Genomic DNA, 21,722 nt, shown 5'->3' with positions numbered 1-21,722 from the left:
AGAAGTGCATATTATAAAGCTTAAAACTTTCCAGTCTCTTATTCCTCCAAACTCAAGGCCTTTTTGGAATGACTTCTAAAACTATACGAGCACAATCCATCCACAAGTAGTAGAATGCTTTGAACTGAAATGTAATAAAATCGTAGAAGCCATTGTTAAGGAACAAACCTGGGAGCATCTGATCTGACCCAAATGTGTTATGGTGTGGACATATCTCATAGCCCAATCTGAGCCCAAGAATTGGGTGTGTGCAAGGTAACTGAAGAAATGGGTAGCTTGGTGGTGGTAGGCCTATTAATAATCATTGAGATGATATGGGGCTTGATAATAGTGATCATCATAATAAAGTCCTGCCCCATTTTAACCCACAACTTTGTGCAACGACTGCCGGTGACAACTGACAGGCGAGAATGCGACGTCTGTGACAGTGTGTAATAAAATCTTGCTCAAATGGTAATAATGGCTTAAATTTCATGCAAGTCTGCAGTTTGTAGTGAAAAAGAGGAGGCCATCCATTGCCAACTTTTTAACTTCACCCCATTGAAACTCAAGAGGAGAGACCCATATTTGGGACCCTCCTCGGGCCTTCAAAATTAAACCAAATCATTTCATTTGACAGATATGAATTAAGTTTGATGAAGATATGGCCCAATCAAAACCCTCTTTCAATCATATAAACATGCTTGGAGGTATGAGTTTTACCACATCCACTAAAAGTGCTAAAAGCTCATTATCTAAAATGGAGAGATTAAAGCAAAGGAGAAAAACTAAACAAGAATCAAGAAAGTGAGTTACTTTAGTTGCTTGGGGGAAATTGTATGCTTAATTTTGTAGCCCCAGGAAGCAAAATTTGGTGGGAATACAGACTTTTGACCATGTTTCAGGATTTGTCTATCCGACTTCTGCAGAAGAAAAGGCACAAATTTAAGTAAATAAATGATCCTAAGTGTGGGTTTTGGAGGGGACGAAAGATGAACAAGTGATGGGAGGTGGTGTCAAGTCACAGGCCAGAAATGGGAGAAAGAGGCTCACTCAGTGTGCTCTGTTTGCTCTGTTTTGATAAAGAGATTGCCCCATTTTTTCTAACTTGACAGAGTGTAATTCATCCTCTCTTTCTCTTTGAAACTTCAACAACATCATGGCTGGGGCTGGAGCTGGGGCTGGGGCTGGCCCTCACCTCCACTTCACTTATTAACATAAGCCCTCCAAATGAAACCAAATCCTCTGCATATGGGAGTTCGATCATACAATGATCTTTCTAGATATTGTAGTTATTAATCCAAAGTGGGAGTATTATGCAGTGGTGGAGCAGTGTGCCCCCAAGTTTAAGACATGATTACAAACCAAAAACATCAATGGAATTTGATTTTGTGTTGATTATTGGGAACAGTATTCAGTGTAGTAGGTGGAGACTGGAGTTTTGGGGTAGTGGGATTTGAATACAAACTGTCTGCACACTGATATACAAACATCAAGACTTAACATAAACAGTGAAATGTTCCCTTTTTTTTAATTTTGTTGAACAGTGAAACGAAAGTGGGTAAGAGTATTAGAAATGGCAAAAAAGGGCATAGGATTCCCAGAACTTTTCTCTTTAGCAAGAGCGTGAAGTGTAAGAAAAACATATGAATGAGCTTAAAAAGGTGGCTCCAATATCCAGGAAATGGGGTGCCCACATTGTTGGAATCCCCAAGCAACACACAACCCCAACATACACATAAAAAGCTCAATGGGTAGGCATCAAATTATCATTGCACAACACTCTGATTTCTGTTCCACACGTGGGTCCTTTGGTTTTTTAACATGGGATCCGCCTAAGTTATATATTGTTCCAAACCCATCAAGAAATTAAAACCAAAAACCAAAAACAAAGAGAGATTAATATTTGAAAGATGAACAAAGCAAGATTAGTATTGATAAAAAGGGAGATGATTAAGGATAATGAACAAGAAAATGGAAAAAGAGGTGTAGAAAGTTATTTTGTACTCTTGGGTTTGCTTTTGTCTTTATGTTTATGTTGAAGCAAAAGGGGAAGCTTTATTTGTAGGGTAAAACGCTCCCCCTCTTTTGAGCCTGCTTTTGAGACCTTAACACACCAAGAGTTTTGAAGTGGTGGATTAAGCCACCAAAAAACTAGAATGATTATAGGGGAGCGCCATTACCAAATCCTCATTTGGGACCCTCCACATGGAATATATTACACAATGGATTGTTCTACTTCTCGTCGATTGAAATATTATTATTATTATTATTCCTATTAACACTGAGCACTAAAAACAAGACACGTTAATGCCAAGGTCTATGCCAAATGCATTGTATTCTATTAACAAAGCAAAGCAAGTTTAGCCGATCATAAAGTGGCAGTGGTGTGCCATTTTTGTTTGACTGTCTGTGTCTCTTTCTCTCTGTGAGGTCGGCTACCTCTTTTCAAAATGCCATTAACTTATAAAACCATCTTTATTTCTAATTCTATAGTCCTAACCAATGGTGTGATGTTGGGAATCGGGTCTCAAACTTAGCCACAGAGATACAATTCTCATTGTTTGTTTGATCCGATCCGATGTCATGAGTTTTGGTAATGCTCGAATAAGTTTTGACCATCAAAATAGGAAGACTCATATCATCCTTATCCCAAGAGAAATGAGGTTAGTTGTAATAGTAGTCTAAACCCACCACCAACCGATATTGTCATCTAATATGGAGAGGGTCTTGTCCTACTCCTACTAATAACATCTAATATTGTCTTTTTTGGACTTTTACTTCTATGCCCCATCTCAAATTTTAAAACATGTTTGTTAAGGAGAGGTTTTCACACTCTTCTAAAGAATATTTTGTTTCCCTCTCCAATCGATATGGAATCTCACATTATTCGAACTCTAATTCTCGGCAATATGGTAGTACCACATCGATGTTCTTTGATGATTCAATAAATGTACCGTTGCAACATGTGGATCAAATGAATTAGATTATAAATTTAATTATATCAAATTTAAACACTTTGAGATTACAAATATTTAAACACATCATTTCTAACTTTGATACCTATCTTAAAATCACTAATAAACCCAACAAGTTAAATGTGTTAACCAGTGATTGAAGGATTAATTGTGTTAAAAGTCCTAACTATTTATGAATGAAGTTAATGTGATTGATGCGTTCAACACAAGAACAAATAAATAAATAACTACTCGTAGGATACTCAATGGTTCTTTGTTGGGAAGTGGGTTAAAAAAAATTTGACTACAAAATGAGAAATTTTTTACTATATAGGTAAAACTAATTTCTCCATGACCTATAACTTTTGAATTGATTCCTAACAACATATTTTCAAATAGGAAAATTAAAATAAATAAATAAATAACTAAAAGTTTTGTGTTCATATATTCAAAAATTAACCCTTTGCAAAAGGAAAGAAAGCATCAAGTAAAAAGCAACCAATTTTGTCAAAAGATTTCAATCCAATGCTGCTCAAATTAAAAAAAAAATCAAATCCCATAAAGAATATTTATTTAAAAAGTTAAATATATTTGATTCTACTGGCCAAACTAGAAGGAATTTACTATGGTTAGTGCATTATTCAATTTTGTCACGAAGTATTGAAAAGAATTTAATATCAAAGATTGGAAAACTACATTTAATAGTAAACCAGACAAATCAGGGATCCAATAACCCTAGAATATAACAGCTAATAAGAGTATATTAGGACAAAAAAAGCATATTATAACGTAGACCCAACTCCCTGATATTGCCAAAATCCTTGCTCTCTTAATTATTTTAGTTTCTAATCATTCCAAATATTCACCTTTAATTAGACCCTCAACCCCCATTTTGTTTTTGCACCTAAAGGGAAGAGGAAACATTTGTTAAAATGTTGATTGATTATGCAGCCGCAGAGGTTGGCATAATGAGCGGTTCCATGAAAAAATAAATAAAAAGAAGAGGCATGAGTGATGATAAGCCCCACATCTATGTTATCACTTCATCAATCTCTTTCGGAACTTGGGCCTCCTCCTCCTCCTCCTCCTCCAATTCTAATCCTTTTTTGGTTCTTATTTGTTTAATTAACTTTGTTAGTGGAACCATCTATAATAATGCCCTACCAAACTCCATTACATACACTTCACTCATGGCTAGGTTAGAGAGTGGCACATCTAGCAGCATTTGAAATCCACTGACACAAAGATGGTGGCAATATGTTTATTGAAGTAGGCGTTGGGAATGGGTAGCAGAAAGGGGAGGAAATGATTCCAAAACTGAGCTGGTATGGGTTGGAAAAGGAAGATGGATCCAGTTTCAGGATTGGTTTTCAAATGTGTGTTTGAATGGATGCAGCTTTGTGTAAATTCAAGTACTGAAAGCATGTTTTAAAGGAGTAGGACAAAAGTAGATATAAAGAGAACACAAAGATAAGAATATGTGGCCAAAGTATATATACTTCATTTTGTGTTTAAATAAAGAGAAAGTTAAAAGAGGAAAAGGTGATGTTGTATGCACATGTGTGGGAGAACCATGTTTAATTAGTACATCAATCGATTTAGACGCATTTTAAAATTACTACGAGGCTCACAGTTACAAATGATATCAGAGACATACATTAGGTAGTTTGCCAACGAGGATGTTGGGCCCACAAAGATGGATTGTGAGATAAGACATCTTGCTTATAATAAGGATGTGGAAACTTTTCCTATTTTGGTATGGAAATAAAAAAGTGAAATGCGGTGTACATATATGTCCAACTCGGGTGCACTTTTTCATAAGTTTGGCCATATGTATTGAAATCTTGATCACTCCTTTTCCTAAACAAAAAAATAAACAAAAATATGCATAGACATTAATTAAAATAGGCAACTTTTATAAATTAGGGTGCCTTTCAAATTCAACATTAAGTTCGTGTAACAATTAATTGGGGTCCAGGGGTGCATTTTGTCAAACATATCCGTAACGCGCTTCCATATCTAATTATTATTATCATTATATCTTAAACAAATGTAAATACTAGCAACCAACCAAACAAGAAATCTACAAAAATTAAAGAAAATAAATTAAAAGTGTGCTTAGACGATGGATATGACCAAACGTTATTTTCACTTTAAATCAAAGAAAAAGAAAGAAAAAAATCTGAAAGCTGACAAAATTAAGCATTAATGGGGTTCGGAGGAAAGGAGAAGGGGACGTTTATATTTCTTCCCTTTTATTTTATAATTTTATTGATATTAAAAGTGGGATTTCCATGATCACATTATGGAACTATTGCTTTTTATATATATACGCATATAATTTCGAAAATAAAATAAAATTGTTAGGTGATGAAGTCCCACGTCCCACTAATTTAAGGAATGATCATAAGTTTATAAATAAAAACCCTCCACTAGTGTGAGACCTTTTGAGACGTTCAAAACAAAACCATGAGAACTTATACTCATATTACGAGGATCATGTTTGTTTAACAAAAATAAAATAAATTATTTTGTTTGAAGGGTGTGTGAGTTTTGCATTGGGTTCCACTCCCACAAGGGTCGGTCTTTTTCTGGGTGTTATTGGCATTTGGATGGGCATTTGTGGGACAAATATCACCGTCCCTCCACAATTACTTCTTTTTTTATTAATTAAATTTAATTTTTTACTTGTTTGACTTATCACCATGATATCTGAATTTGGAACTCTTTGGAATACCTACAAAACATCTGTCCTAATCAAAAGGATCGACTGATTAAAGGGGAGAGCGGGAACGATGTCTATCAATTAATTTTTTTTTAATCGGCTCTTAGAACTTTGACAAAAGGTGTAACATCATGGGTACGTTCCAATTTTCCATTTGTCCTCATAAAAGATGTATAGTTAATTTTTAAAAAGAAAATAATTATATTTTAGAGGTGAAAATATTATAATTTTAATTTTTTTTAAAAAAGGGAAATGCAATCACTGTTTTTAGGCGGGATATTTCGCTGTCAACAAGAGGGAGTGGGTGAAGGATAGCGTTATGAGGGGTCCATTCAAAAAATATAAAGCTTAAATTACTTAATTCCGCTTCTTTTATCTCCACGTGTCAGTCTTCCATCTTGTCCACCTACGACGATCAACACAAAACTCTATGGATATTCGGTGATCAGTTCATATCACTGCTGACGTGGAAATAATCTTATGAACATATTTTCATCCTAATTGAAATTTTATTTAATAATTCTGAATTTTCATATTTGACCACACATGTATTAATGTTGGGTTCAAATTTTCAAAAATTCAAATGTAGTTTTCATTAATTGTTTACGCACAAAAAGCACTCCCAATTCATAAATATATCACGTGTCAACTATTTATTAATTACTCAAAATATTAACTTTTGTCACACTCTGTATTACATTACATTTCCTACTTTGTTAAATATTTTAATTTTATTTCTAAAGGGGTATGTGTAAGCTACTTTTATGGGAAGTTATTTATTTGTTTTAGCAAATACATTTTTAAAATTAAACTAAAAAATTTCAAATTTTAAGAATTTCTTTTATTGTTAAGATAAAATTTTAATAAAATTAAGGAGGAATAAAATATTACTCATCACATATAAAGGGAATAAAAATAATAATAAAAAAAAAAGAAAAAAAAAGAGGGGTTGTCAGTGAAATGTGGGTATAGTAGACTCCACCAGGCTATCCCCCACATGGAATTCAGCGTTATTATTCAAACTTCCCTTCATACCCGCGCACTCGCCCAAGAGTCCGTTGTTTCAATTTATTATTTTATTTATTTTATTTATTTATTTATTTATTTTTCTCTAATTTTCTGAATTTTAAATTCCAAGTTCTGGTGTTCTAGATAGAGATTCAAACAGAGGCGTTTCTCTGTCTCCATATCCTTTCGTCTCTCTACAGTCATCTCGAATCTCTCTCGCCCTTTTACTCGAGGGCTTCTCTTATCTCACTCACATCCATTTCGATTTCTCTTTCATTTCTGGATCTTTCTTCGCTTCCTAATCATTGGATCTTTAGCTTACAACGCAGTTTCTTGGAGTTCGAGGAAGGAAGATTACTGTTACGCTCATTGTTTTGATTCTGGAAATTTCTGATTGGGATTGGATTCATGATTGGTTGTTGGTTGTCTCTGTTCCGTTTCTCTCGGAATCCATGGAGGTTTTGTTTGTTTAATAAACTCAGACACTAGCTGTATAGTGAAGGAATTAAAGTGGTGTGTGAGAGAGAGAGAGAGAAAAGGTCAGAATCCGAGGCGGTTTCGATATTGTATGAGGCTTCATAGAGGGCTTTCACCATCGCTTTCGAGTTGAAATTGCTGTTCCGTTTTCCAGCAGTGTTCTCTATCCGTAAAGATTAAAGGAAAGGGAAGGGAGGGAGGTCTTCCTTTTTTGGAGGACTTGGCAGTTTTCTTATCCCCCTTTTTTTATATGCCATAGAAAGGCTGCCTTTAGCATGCAAGTGGGTTTCAATAAAAGGGGAGGAGCGCCTAACACACACAGTTGATTGTAATTAATAAAACCAAATGCAGGACACCAAGAAGAAGCTCGCCACCGAAGATTGCAAGAAGAAGGAACGACACATCGTTTCCTGGACTCAACAGGTTTACACTTCTTTTCCCTCTCTGATTCTCGTTTTTGTCCTTAATACATTGTTTCCCCTGTTTATACTTCCTTCTGCTGTGATTTCTGATATGGGTTTTTGGAATTTTAGGAGGATGATATTCTTCGAGAGCAGATTAACCAACATGGAACAGAAAAGTATGACCTCGCAGTCATTGACTCTGTGTTTATCTTCTTTGTTGTTAATCTAATTTAGTTTACTGAAACTGTGATTGATTGTTCTTGTAATCGACTGTTCAGTTGGGCAATCATTGCGTCCAAATTCAAGGATAAGACAACAAGACAGTGCAGAAGAAGGTAATTGAAATGATGAGAACCATTGATTCAAACACTTCTGGTTTTCTTCTGGGTTGATCGAGTTTCACTGATGTGAATGGCCTATGGTAATTACGTTACAGATGGTACACATACTTGAATTCTGATTTTAAGAAAGGGGGATGGTCTCCAGAAGAGGATTTGCTTCTATGCGAGGTGATTCTTCCCCCCATTTGTAAGAACGAAGAATCCAGAATAGAGATTTAAATATTGTCTGTAATCACTGTCTTATTAGCTTAAAGTTACTGTAAATGTCATTTTATTACATTGCTTATTTGTAGGAGTGAAATATAATGTTAAAATGCCTCGGATTAACAAATATAAGCACATGCTGTGGTCTCTTTAAAGATAAAAGTAGCCGAACGGTCAATATGTTGAAACTTTTGCGCATTCCCACGGCATTGGATGCCCTGAAAACTAATAAATTAGCCTGGTCTACAGGCGCAGAAAATATTTGGAAATAGATGGACAGAAATAGCGAAGGTGGTGTCAGGCAGGTATAGAACTTTCCAGCTCTCTTATTGCAGTTCAATTTTGCTGCAAATTTCACTAAACATTTACATGTTGTTTTGGCTTATGCAGAACGGACAATGCAGTAAAAAACCGGTTTACCACCTTGTGTAAAAAGAGAGCCAAATATGAAGCATTAGCAAAAGAGAACTCAAGTTCATTCATCAATCACAACAACAAAAGGGTTCTCTTTCAAAAGGGGAGTAACGACGTTTCTTCCGAAACTTCTCAGTCAGGAAAGAGGATAAGGTAAAAGTTTGTATACAAGATGTTTAAATAGAATGTCAAGGAGAAATTGCTCGACAGAAAAGAATTAATTATTCTGCAAATAACCATTTAGGAGAGCACACATATCTCATACAACGGAAAGTTGCTCACTTGATGATGGATTAAAAAAGCCATGCTCAGCAATGGATCAGCAGCTGAGAGCTCCATTTGCGGTTCTGGTAGAGAATGTCCATAGTATCGACAATTTGCCAGCTGAATTTCCCATGAACGATGCCGAAGGTCTAAAGACCAGTAAGTCACATAAATCAACCTTATAAACCTTCTCATCATTTTGTTAAAACCGGAGACACATCATGCAGACCAGGATTATCATTTCCTTAAAAATTTCGCCAACGGAAACAAGTCTACTAGTCACTCCTTTGTATGCTTTGTATGTTGTTGCATCATTTGGTTTCACTTTCGGGCTCATGAAAATGGGTTTAATCTCTTCATTTCTCCACCATAAACAGCTCAAGGCAACAAGAATCAAGAAACCTTTATCAAGAAGGATGATCCGAAGGTAACCGCTTTAACACAACAAGCAGAATTACTTAGTTCGCTCGCATTGAAGGTCAACTCAGAGAATACAGATCAGAGTCTTGAAAATGCTTGGAAGGTAGGTACTTTGTCTATCAACAATGCTGTTATATGTGCTCTGTAAGAGTGAGTTGCCATGTTGGTAATGGCAGATAAACAAGTAAATATAGTGGGATAAACCTTTATTCCATGTCTTCCTCATACAAACAAATAAACTCTACTTGTATTATTAGACATGGCAATTAGATTTTCATCATTAAAAAAGGATAATATCTTGAATTATGTATTGGTGTTAACGTCATTCTCCAAAAATTGTAAACTTCACATCCTATTAAATCTCGAGTATTCTGCTTATATTTTCGTATATGATGTCATATATTCATTCATGTAATAGTTTCTTGTTCTGTGATGTCCATTAAATATGAATCAGATTCTCCAAAATTTTCTCAGTCGAACCAAAGAAAATGACATACCCAAATATGTAACTCCGGATATTGACCTTCAAGTGGAAGACACTAAAGGTTCAGTGGAGGATTTAAGGAGTAGCAATGATGGTAGCCAATGGAGGTAACAGAAGGATGCTAGCTATAATTTTTCAAATTTATGTTACTCATTATTTGTAGCCTTATCAATGTCATGGCCTGCAGAGAATCCAATCTCCACGAATCTCCTGGCAGTTCAGAATACAGTACTGGATCAACACTAGTATCCCAAACCGCGGAGGAAAAAATAGATCAAAGCCAACCTGAGATAGGGACTCATCATCAGGAACCTAAATTTGAATCTGGGTCAACTTGCACCGGAGAGCAAAATAATGGTGAATCTGAGAAAGAAATACTTCCGAAGACAAACCTGGAGCGAGGTAATCAATAAGTTCTCGCATTGGTTATAGAGGCCATTAATCTTTCTCATGATATGCTACTAAGAAGATGCTATGTTTTACTGCAGCAGAGGCTTTCAAGTGTTGCAATGAACGAAAAATTGATACCATTGCCTCTTCCTTTTCAAGCTCAGAATTCAGCTCTCCCATGCATGTAATTCCACTTTTTAGATCCTTGGCAGCAGGAATTCCCAGCCCACAATTCTCTGAAAGTGTAAGTGACCCTTACTTTATGTTTAACTGCACTAATAGAATAGAATCGGTCAAGTGATTGTTTCTATGTTAAAGAAAAAGGAGCTGCAGTAAAAAACAATGGTTGGATAACTTCAGCAAAAACTAGAGAGTTTATGGAGAGTTATAGAAATCTGTCAGTCAGAAGTAGCAGTGTCTTATTCAAAAATGAAAATCGGGCCTTTTCACACTCCCCCTCCCTTCATTGTTCCATTTCCTCCCATCCAGCCAATAAATCGAATTGTTTGCTGCTGGTGCTTGCTGTAGTATCCAATTACAGGAGAGAGTATTAGATGGGAGAAACTTCGATAATGGACTAACGCTAAGAGATTTTGCAGTCTACTGCAGCATCCTAGTCCTGGAAAGGCTTCGGAAGGAGGGGAGAGAGAAAGGTAGGACACAGAGAGGGCATAGGGCCAATTTTTCTATTTATGAAAGTTAAAGGATTCAATTTTTACAATTGAGGTTTGGTTCCAATTCTTTTTTGGCTTATTGAAGTTCGTGGGTCTAATTTTTACATTAAAAGTTAGTGTGTCGTAACAATCATGGTTGTTTAGGAGTGGTTTGTGCAATTTGCTCCATAAGTTAATAATAACATCATTAAACTCCTAACAAAATTAAAGCAACGTGAAAATTTGCTGTAGTTTAAGAATTTTCAGCCGAAACTCTAGTTCTTATTTAGATAAATCCAGTTCTTATCTTGAAGTGGTTCAGATTGATAATGGTTGTCAAACTAGGGCAAGTGAAGATAGAACGGGAGAGAGGAAATGCAAGAAGGAATATCGACTAAAGGTTTATATTGATGACGACTACACTGGATGAGGGGTATATATATGGTTCGGTTTACTATATATAGTTTTACCGGATATAACCGTTTACTATATATATAGGCCCTCAAAATTACATGGATCTATATATATAGTTTTACTAGACATAACCATCTATTATATATAGCTATCTACCATATATAGGCTCTCAAATCTAAGTGAAGATTGAACATGGCTACCTATAAATGACTTCTAGTATGTAGCAAGGAAGAATATTGACTAAGGGTTTATATTAATGACTTCTAGTATGTATAGAGAATACAGAAAATGCAGATGAACACAAAGAATAGGAAAGAGAATATGCAAGAAGGAATATTGACTAAGGGTTTATATTGAAGACTTCTAGTATGTATGGCAAGAGAGAAAAGGCAGAAAGTATGTTTTCAAAACACTGCCTAAAGAGTATATATATGGTTCAGTTTACTATATATATATTCATCTAATGTATGTAACTATGTACCATATTTATAGGGACTATTTACTTTTTATTACTTTATATGTAGCTTATCATATATAGATCTTTACTCTCTATAACATTAAGTAAGCTATTATAACATTAAGTAAGCAGACTCCCTAGCCTAAGAGATAGTTTTAAATGGAAAACCTGAACAAGGACTATCCGAGCATAGTCTCTTTGTTAAAGAATATCATGTCAGCAGCAAATGAATTTTGCTACCCAAAACTACTTTATCCGCTGTGAAGCGTTGCTATCCATAGATATTGAACATTGTATACATATAAGTATAAAATGTCAGCTGCTATAGTAAATGTTAAAGCTTAAGCCTGTTTCATGCTGAGATTTGTTTTCTATATTACCTCTCAACTGTTTTGTTTTGTTTCTTCTTTTTTTCAGGAAAGGAGTTTTCTTCTTAAAACACTGGGAGTGGAATCACCTTCCCTTAACCCTAGTGTTAATCCTTCACAACCACCACCCTGCAAAAGAGCCCTTCTCCAAAGTCTATAAAACCACTCTAATCATCCCACACACAGAGTCTGTATTATCTAGGTTCAAAATTCAGTCTTTTTCTTTCTTTCTTTTGAATTAAATTCCATTGGTTTGCAGCCATTCCGGCCTAAAATTTTTCATGGTGGCATGTTGATATCTGCATTCCATGACTCGTGTCTTGAATGTTATGGAGCATTCTGACACATCGGGACACGTACAACCGCGTGTTCCACATTCTTTTTTTCTTTTCTTTCCCTAGGTGGGGTTTTTCTAATAGTAACGTCCGAACCAGTGTGCTTGGTGTGTCATTTTTCCAGTCCTTGCAATGTGATTCTTAGTGTCCCAGTTTTTGTAGCTTGATTTCCCACATGTACATAACTTCTAGATATATTTATAGACATTCAGAGAGTAAGCATGCTTTGGCCGCATGCTTACTGCCCTCCAACAAAAAGTGATCGAGGGAAGCAGATAGCAAAAAAAGGAAGAAAGGAAAAAACTGATGAAAACAAGAGGATAACCAGTTGGGGTGGTTTCCTGTATACTTTTATTTTTGGTGTGCAGAGGTATAGAATCAGCTTTTTTTTTTTTTTTTTTTTNGATTTGAGTGCAATGTGTTTTGTTGTTGGTGTGCATTCATCCCTCTACCTTGGCTTCTCTTCTCTTATGCCCCTGGATTTTGAACAGAATAGCAAGTAGCAACCAGTTAAGTAACTCCCAATAAAGATACAGAGAAAATGTCGCACAAATCTGTCTGTCTGATTATCCTTCTCAGTTGGAACTATGAAAACCTCAAGTAAAACAGAAGAAAGTGCAGAAAAAACCCTGTGAAAGTGGTAAATTTGTAAGACCTTCCAACTTCTTGAAAACAACACACGAAGTGAGAGTTCAAATACATTTGGGGGGTTGGGATAAGACAAAGAAAAGACAAGACACTGGAGAGAATTTTGTAAGCTTATACCTCTCATGTCTCGGGCCCTGGCGTGAGACTGAAAATTGAAACGAAGTCGACAGTGCAGGGAAAGAAGGGTGTGTGTTAAATTCAGATGGTTGGGGGCGGATTTGCAGTGGGGGACAAAGTATAATAATGACGAAAGTCAAAAAGTGGAAGTTGAAAAGAGGAGGGAACTACCTACAAAATAAAGGGTCACCTATTGCTCTATCAACTTTCTCGAGGAACAAGGCTAATTTTGAATTTTGTTTCCAGCAAAGTGGAAAGATCATCAACATTCTACTTACAACACCTTCATGTTATTTTTGTTTATTTCATACTTTGTCAGAACAAAATCTAGCTACACAGTAACAAACTATATTGCACAACTTTTTTATATGATATATCATGTTATACCATATTATAACAGTAACAAACTAAACTGCACAACATTGATACACACAACTGATTCCCATTTCTAGAAACACTTTTTTTTTCCAGAAATCTTATAGAGCCATGGCAGGCAAAAAAGCAACATAACATCTGGATGAATAAAACATAATTCTGTTTCTTTCTACATTGACTTTGTAGATTAAAGTGTAGATCCATCCATCAAGACACACTACTCCATATATCATTCGTATGTATCCTCACCAGCTAGCTGTTATCTTTAAGTTCCAAAAAAGAAAAAAAAAAAAAATGAAAATCAGATGCATCTTCAAGGAGGGAACTTCCACTGGTCCCTCGCTCCCGAAGCCTGATTACAGAAAATTAAAGAAAAGGCAGAGTCAAAACTTGGTTTATACTTCTAAAGCACTCTATAAATCTACATCCATGAATATTCCAGATACCCTCTAATTCAAGGACCATTGAACCTTTGGTTACAATTGATTTCCTACTTAGGTGGTCTTTCTCTTTCTCTGCAACTTTTGCAGCTTCCTCCACTTAAGGTAAATTTGATATGATAACCCTGAGAAGACCATTACAACGCAGCCCCACTGCTTCGACGACAGAGGGTTTCCACTGAGCACAGAGGACACCACAATGCTGACAAACTTGCGAGTTGTGGTAATGGTGGTATTAGCAAGGGAACCGAATCGGCTGATTGTTAGGAAGATAAAATTTTGGCCAACTGCTCCACAGAGACAATACAGAAGAATGTCCCAAGCTGCTTCAGGATGCTGTCTGCAGAATTCTATGGCATGATATCCAGTACCATGCGGCCACCCAAACATATAGATCACATTATATATAGTACCCCAAAGATTCATTCCCAACATTATGTCCCATGCACTTGTTTTTTGGTACCTGCAGAATTGATGACGAATATATGACCATACGTAAACATAATTGATTTAAACTGTTTAACAGCATAAAGCTTCTGAGGACTATGACAAGATAAATACATCAAAACATCACCTTGCTGAAATGGAATACTATGACAAGATAAATACCATGTAATAATGTAAATCTTCAACATGATACATTCGTATAAACTAATCGTGCACAAGAAAGGAAGATTCTGGCGAAAGAAAATTATCCAAGTGTTATTCTCACCTTGCTGAAATGGAATCCTGAGTGGCATTCGTGAAACCATCAAATGCAAGGTTCAGGAAGCAAAGCCCATAGCCAAGGGGTGCATTAGGATGTGCCAACTTGCTGATAGTCTTTGAGCTAGTCTGGAATTAACATAAGCATAAATAACAAAAATTTAGAGAAAGAAATTGATGATAGAAAAACGAGAAGCAAGAAGATTTGAAAAGGAAAAAACCTTTAAGAGAGCAAATGTAGATACTCCTCCAGCAACCAGAAAGGTACACATATATTCTGGAAATGTGTATTTAATACCATAAACTAGCGTACCCATCAGCATCACTGCATAAGCGAATACAAAGATTCAGATGAAGGAATACGTACATAGATCATCAATTCCAAGTATTGTTTTCATAACCTCTTTTTCCATGATTTTTTTATTTACCATGAAACTAACAGTATACTACCCTCATATTAAAGTGGAGTAAAACATATTATTATGAGGATCTCATTTGTCTAACCTGGAATCATTTTTGATGACTTTGCCAGGACCTGCAGAAATGGACAACATAATTCATAAGCTAGAATCAAATATTCACACATTGTTTTAGTTGCCGCTCATTGTTTATTTAGTACTCACACTCATCCCTAGCAGAAACTATCATTTATACATTTATCGCAGGGGTTTATAGTCAGTCAAGGAAATCTTGATTGATTAAATTTAGAAAATTATAGAGCCACAACAGAAATAAAAAGGTTAAACAATTAAATATGGGTATAATTTGAAACATGCCTGGGCAGGATAGCTTATATACTTCAAAGCTTCAATTCCCATAGCTGGTCCAATAGTATTCGTAATACCAGCACTCCAGTATGTCCACCAAGGTGCACCACCAGTGATACGACTGGACCAGAGCTTTATCACTGTTTATGATGCACAACCAGCTTAGTTCTTTTGACCACAGCACAAAATATTTTTTCCTTTTAAATCCGTACGATAATGGAAGGTACATAATAGAATAGATTTGGTAAGAAGTCGAGCCAAGAGAAACTCACTTATGTATGACCATATTAAACAGACAACATTTTGTGCCAGGTTAAGGAAGGAAAGGTGTTCAAATCTCTTTCCGTCGGAACCAAAGCGTTTAGTGGACCTAAAGAGAAATGAAAAATGACTTAAAATCATGAAAATAGATTTGAATCCGTCGGTGAAGAAAGCAATAACAATGAGGATGCTCCTCCGGAACGTGATTTTTCCCAAGAGAAAAAATGGGTTTCTTGGGATCAAGTTCACGGAAAAAGACAGTAGGCAGAACGACTACTAGTCCTGAAATCCTATCATTAGAAAAAGAACCCGAATCTTGGATACTAAATCCCAGCATTTTCTGAAACATACGCACTAATGTTAATCTCCCAAAAGATGCAGAAATCTTAAGGTAAGAATATAATGGCGAAGGAATCTTGAAGAAGTTGCATAACGAATAAATGCAACATCCAATTCCACGGAATAGTTACCCAGATTGCCCTAGATAATGGGCAGTTACTGTTCGCAAGTAAATTCAACAGAATCAACTTGCTTTCCAACAAAAAATACAAAAAAGAAAGTCTAATATGAAAAATCTGAAAACAAAGCTTATGCTGTAATAAGAATCCTCAGGAAGATATCAACAACAGACATTCGCTCAAAAGAAAGTAATAGTAAATAAATCATAACGAACAAAAAAAAGCTTACAGAGTCTCCTGAAGAATGCCTTGGTAAATATAAGCGGACCAAATCCCGGCGACGCAAAAGGCGAGCACGAACACGCGGCGGAGTCCACTGCCATGAGCTTCCATTCTCAGCCCTTGATGTCGCCGGAGAGACTAGATCCAAGAAAAGAAATCGAAATTGCAGAAATATGCAAGAGAAAAAATTAATTCAGGCAGGAAAAGAAAAATGGCCAAGAGCTGAAATGGAGAAGAAAAAAACTACCCGAGTGAAGCGAATTATATTGGAAGGTATTCCACGTGGAGCACTTTTATTGGTTGAGTGACTCAACGTCGCACCTCTGATTGGTTGAATCGACGCGGATCTTTTTAACGGAATGGAAGACTTATAAAGACAACGGCAAAAGCTCGACTTGGCGCCGCGCCGTTAGAAGCGTGGAATTCAGAACTCCAATGGCGCGTAATGGAGCTACAGATTACGTAAGGCCACTACGACGTCTCTTTTACGATACGACGTTTCAACCTTTAGCTAAGTTGACGACATGTCGCTTACGTCCATCCACCGAAACGACGCGTTTCAGTTTTCACTATGCTTTTGGGCTTGGGCTTGTGGTCAGGTCACTAATGGGCCATTATTTTCTTTTTTCCTATTTTTACCAAATATATTTTGGGTGTATACAATTTAACATAAAACAGCAAATCACCCAATTAAAAGTATTTGAAAATATGAAATAATTTTAAGCTAGAGGAAAATGAAAGTTTTTTTTTTCTTAGTCAGTCACGGGCGTAGGTGACCATCGATGAGAGGAAGCAGAAGATGGGGATGGAAAAGAGCAATTATTATTTTTAAAAATAAAAAAAAAAAGTTGGCAGGAAAGTATCGTAAGCAGAATGAGATTAGCCCCACCAAATAGAAGTTCCCGATTGAATCGTTGAAATGGCATTTACCTCGATCAGAGGCCAGAATTGAAGGATAGAAGAAAGCTTGCCTGAGAAAGATGCCAAAATACTATAGACCAGAGAGTCTAAATTGAAATAGACCATAGTAGTAGTTCATCTTTATAAACCAAGCAAGCATCATTATCATCCATAATACGCAAATTACACAATAAATCGGTTTTCTTCCCAGGTGGAATATCATGCAAACAAGTCATCACTCGACTGTCTTTTCTGTTCGTTCGCCTACACAACCATTTTGTGGCTAATCAGCGGTCCAACTCTGTTCCACGATCTCACGTACTCTCCTATTGTAATCACGCTTGTTCTCGCTAAACATCCGAGCAGCTTCAGAGTTAGCAGGTGAGTTTGGATTGGGGTCGCACAGCAACGACTACAACGGAAAACGTTATTGGGATTAAAAAAACAAACCAACCAACCAACGAACATTGAGCTTGCAAATCAATGAAAAGCACCACCGAGCCATTTAACACTAAATTCCACAAGTCATTTTTCCATTACTGACAACAATATTATCACATACTCAATCCCCACACCAAATAAATCGGCAGATAATTCTTTATCTCACAAACCTACGTTCCTTTCTCCCTTTTCTAGGAGGGCAGTAGTATACTTGCAGTGTTGGTTATTTTAATGGTATCATAAAAAAATATAGAATATCGACAATAGATACAATTTCTTAAGTAGGTCTCAAATTCCAATCAGATAATCAGGCAAGATAATTCCAGTTCTTTATACTTTTTTTGAGGCCTGTTCTTTATACTTGATCCTAAATGTCAAAAAATAATAATCAAATAATAAACTAAATCAATAAATCAAAAGAATCTAAACTGTCATATGCCACAAATTCAGAGAATAAGAACAAAAACTAAAGGAATGAATGCTCTTATGGCATGGCTGGTCAGTGGCAAGGGCAACTGTACAAAGTAAATTCTTGCGCGCACAGCCAGTTCCATAAATAAGTTACAATGAGCATCATGAGGACACATGAACCATATGCGTGCTACTTCTAGGATAGGGCATAGTACAGGAGCAGTGGCATGCTTTTCATTTGTGATAAAAAGAGCTATTAATCATACATAAATTAAAAATACGCTTTACATTTATTAAGGTTAAATCAATTAGGAATACCTGAATAGAGGTGAGTATAGCTGCTACATCATAGATTGGGCTCCACTGATTTTGCAGAATGTCCAAACAAATGCTTCCATCAGCATAAACTGAAGGCAATGGAAAAGGCAAAACGCACAAACAAAGTGTAAGCTTAGAAACAGTACAGAACAAATTAAGAATAAAATTGTTACAATCTACAATGTACCCTAAGATAAACATTTACTTTGTCTTTTTACCAGATAGTTATACTTTCTCTCTCTTGCCTTCCAATCATTAAAATCATCCAGGCCCAAGTCAAACATACCCATATATATCAAACATAACACGTCGAGTTCATATAAAAGTTTGATGAAGGAAACACGATAGCTGCTTTTTATTTGTAAGACAAAGAAAATAACCTATGCACAATATGAAAAATATACAATGAAATTGGGTAAGCACAGCATATAAACATAGTAAGCAGCACGCTCTTAACAATAAGTAGCTGGAGAAAGAATCTACAGGAGTAGGCATCTTCTTAACCCAGTGCCATTGGAGACTATAATAAGCTCTCAAATTGACCCAGAATGAACCACATAAAGCATAACTTGTTTGTAAAGGGCACATTCTTTGATATTGCGAACTTACTATTAGGGTGGAACATTCTAGACACAAAGCGGACTGTTGGTGGCTTATTTGGATAATCCTCCGTGAACTGAAGGGTCAGCTTAAACGTACCTGGTCAACACTCAAAAAAAGGGTAGCCAAATCACAATTCATAAACTACATGAGGAGTTTATAAAAAAAAATACTTGTGGAAAAATACCAAAATAAGATGCAAAATTAATCAAAATTCTCAGAAAAGTAAACAAGATGCTAATGTCCATTTCAGTGTTTAGAAAAGGACATCAGAATACACAGATCCTCCAGAATACATTCCCATAACTCGCACCAGGAAGGATGAAAGCAACTTAACATTTTGAATTTAAAGAACCAGGAAATCACAACCAGACATTTAGAAAGTTCTAATTATTCTTTGAGTTCTCCACCAGAAAATACAACACACATCCATATCCAAACAGTAAAAAGCTTAAAAAGAAGAACATGTTATACAAACAAAATATCATGCAAATCAGGACCGGATAATTTTAAAATTGACAAATCAATTTAACTGTACAAAGCTAATAGATATAAAGCCAACATACGTATCTACATAGCTGCAGTGAAAAAAGATCCTCATTAGTTTTAGTTTTGGACAGAAAAACGAAGTGAAATCATCAAAGAAAAAAATGAGTAAATGACTATAGAACTTGATCCTAATACAACGCTGTTTATTCTAAATAAGAAAAATAGGCCAAGAAAGGCAGAAATTAAGAATACCTCCATCCCAAGGCGTATCATCTGGCCTGCAAAAGCCAACAAAAAACAATCAAAGACCAAAGCATCAGTAGTCAAAGAAGCAATTGCCCTGCACAAATTCTGTTAAGAAGAAAGAACAAGGTCATTATTTATTTTCCCAGCTTACCCAAATATGACAGCATTCCATAGCATGATATTATTGTCTTGTGGCGCACCACTGATGCCAGCAGGTGGATCTTGCTGCAATCTCCTGAAGTCTCTCATCAGTCTCTTCCTTGCAGGAGTAGACATCCTCACCGGCTGAAAATAGACCAAGACAACAATCTTAGCTTCAATTGTTAAAAATGCATATGGCCAATTCAGAAAAATGAAAAAGGACCGTTAAAGAAGGATACAAAAGATGAAAATTCAACCACGTGAAAGTTAGATGAGGGACATGAAACAAGTTCAATCAAATGAGAAGGAGGTGCCTCTATCTTCCATGATATCACCATAACGAAAAGAACAATGGAGCACTTCAAGGGCGCTTTTTAAGTAAATTAAAATTGCAGGTCCAAAATGAAGTCCAGACTCTAGAGCATACGTCCACATGAACCCAATGGATGCAGAAGGAGGTGATACCATTTAATTCCATTTACAGGACAAACAAGAACAAAAAGAATCTCCTTCGATACATAATTCAATCCGGAAAACATAGTAGCTACTACAAACCCGTGCTTTAAAAAAAATGCCTTATTCATATGAAAGCAAGTTTAAACAATACAATTGTGACTGTTACAGATGTACGGGGGCGGGGAATTCCTTGGTCCTACGCTGGTACTTGTGGATTCAAAGGGCCAAGACAAGAAGAGGGACACCATTTGCTGCTCAAACCACAGCTCGAAATGCTAGTCGGGCAGGATTAACACTCAAGCTCTTGCACGTCAATAAACCCTTTCCCGTACCCTTCTCATGAAACAAAACCCTAGATCTCTCTCCTAAACTGATGGATAGACACAGATTACAATTCCTAACAAATTAGGGCGAACAAGCTTTTAACACCTCGGTATCGGCACAAGTACATCCACGCAACCACCACGTCGAGTACGTCGAAAACAAAGACCAGTAACACCACGGTGATCGACGAATCGGAGACAAAATTAACAAAGAGCGACCAAAAAAGACAATAACTCAAAAAACTAAGATGATCGAAATCCCTTACCCGTAACCGAGCTCGGCGAGCCGATAACTTCGGCTGATCTCGATGGATGATTCAGAAACAAAGTGAAAGAAAATCCCGAGCACTTATCTCGACTGGTTTTACGAAAGGTACTCGTTCCACAAGAGATCTCCACCGGTGACCAAAACACGATAAGAGGAGAGAAGGAAGGAGATAACCCAAATCTTGCTTATATTGCATTGAAATCAAATTTCACAAAAGAAAAAAAAAAAGAAATTATAGAGGAAAATGAGTTGGCACGTGCGAATCTGCAGTGCGAGGTAATTTTGTTATTATTTTATTTGGCATTTGTCCGAATTTTTAGCGCGTATATTAACAGGAAGCCGCCTTGGCCTCCCATCTCCAATGATTAAAAGCACTGTTCAGTCCAAGATTTTTCTTTTTCTTTTTCCTTTTCTTTTTTATTTAAATTAGTTATACGTTTTTTCTTTTTCCTTTTTTTTTTTTTTTTTTTTTTTTTTTTTNGCAATTGTCGCTTTCCGTTAATATTATTCTTTCTTCAGCTTTTCTAATTACCCCATCTCATCTCATGATGAGCTATTTGAATTTTTTATTTGATGTAAAACGTCTTTTGAAATTATAACCCTGTCATTGAAAACAAAATAAGTAGACTACGTCCAAAAAGAAATAAAGAAATATATAAAAACTTCTTATCGATAGATCATTTTCTAGAATGTAACATAACACATAAAATATTATACGAGTACTCATCAGAATAATCCTTAAGTAAGTATCCTTAAGTAAGTATCTATCATCATCTCTTTCTCATCGATCAGTTCACCATCCAGAGAATCCAAACAAAATGTCCTTCCACTGGAAATGTGGT

At 36.0% G+C, this 21,722-nt stretch overlaps 3 protein-coding genes across 5 annotated transcripts; 1 reads left to right on the top strand and 2 right to left on the bottom strand.

Moving 5' to 3' along the window:
• The first annotated feature begins 6,773 nt into the window (after positions 1 to 6,773).
• Positions 6,774 to 12,672, top strand: LOC111798497 (transcription factor MYB124-like). Of its 2 annotated transcripts, none has more exons than XM_023681689.1 (12): positions 6,774 to 7,569; positions 7,680 to 7,726; positions 7,829 to 7,885; positions 7,987 to 8,059; positions 8,345 to 8,400; positions 8,486 to 8,662; positions 8,754 to 8,932; positions 9,151 to 9,296; positions 9,648 to 9,784; positions 9,865 to 10,079; positions 10,166 to 10,311; positions 12,009 to 12,672. In XM_023681689.1, exons 1-12 carry the CDS (start codon positions 7,492 to 7,494, stop codon positions 12,117 to 12,119), a joined length of 1,422 nt encoding a protein of 473 aa, XP_023537457.1. In that variant the 5' UTR covers positions 6,774 to 7,491; the 3' UTR covers positions 12,120 to 12,672. The 2 variants fall into 2 exon arrangements, with proteins under 2 accessions (XP_023537457.1, XP_023537464.1); XM_023681696.1 differs by having other exon boundaries at positions 6,776 to 7,569; positions 10,169 to 10,311.
• An 824-nt stretch (positions 12,673 to 13,496) lies between these two features.
• LOC111798509 (UDP-galactose/UDP-glucose transporter 3-like) lies at positions 13,497 to 16,506 on the bottom strand. 2 transcript variants are annotated; one of them, XM_023681709.1, is made up of 7 exons: positions 16,295 to 16,506; positions 15,619 to 15,716; positions 15,356 to 15,486; positions 15,084 to 15,114; positions 14,801 to 14,904; positions 14,587 to 14,708; positions 13,497 to 14,337 (listed from the first exon to the last, which is right to left on the bottom strand). In XM_023681709.1, exons 1-7 carry the CDS (start codon positions 16,396 to 16,398, stop codon positions 13,929 to 13,931), a joined length of 999 nt encoding a protein of 332 aa, XP_023537477.1. In that variant the 5' UTR covers positions 16,399 to 16,506; the 3' UTR covers positions 13,497 to 13,928. The 2 variants fall into 2 exon arrangements, with proteins under 2 accessions (XP_023537477.1, XP_023537485.1); XM_023681717.1 differs by lacking the exon at positions 15,619 to 15,716.
• A 760-nt stretch (positions 16,507 to 17,266) lies between these two features.
• LOC111795989 (ubiquitin-conjugating enzyme E2 2-like) lies at positions 17,267 to 21,058 on the bottom strand. Its single transcript, XM_023678662.1, has 6 exons — positions 20,879 to 21,058; positions 19,844 to 19,977; positions 19,699 to 19,724; positions 18,967 to 19,056; positions 18,358 to 18,446; positions 17,267 to 17,599 (listed from the first exon to the last, which is right to left on the bottom strand). The coding sequence occupies exons 2-6, from the start codon at positions 19,966 to 19,968 to the stop codon at positions 17,471 to 17,473; spliced, it is 459 nt and encodes a 152-aa protein (XP_023534430.1). The 5' UTR covers positions 19,969 to 19,977; positions 20,879 to 21,058; the 3' UTR covers positions 17,267 to 17,470.
• Positions 21,059 to 21,722: the final 664 nt, after the last annotated feature.

Source organism: Cucurbita pepo, chromosome LG01 (assembly GCF_002806865.2).
Source record: "Cucurbita pepo subsp. pepo cultivar mu-cu-16 chromosome LG01, ASM280686v2, whole genome shotgun sequence".
NCBI lineage: Eukaryota > Viridiplantae > Streptophyta > Magnoliopsida > Cucurbitales > Cucurbitaceae > Cucurbita > Cucurbita pepo.
The sequence above is the reverse complement of the archived record's forward strand: the minus strand, read 5'-3'. Positions and strand labels throughout refer to the sequence as shown.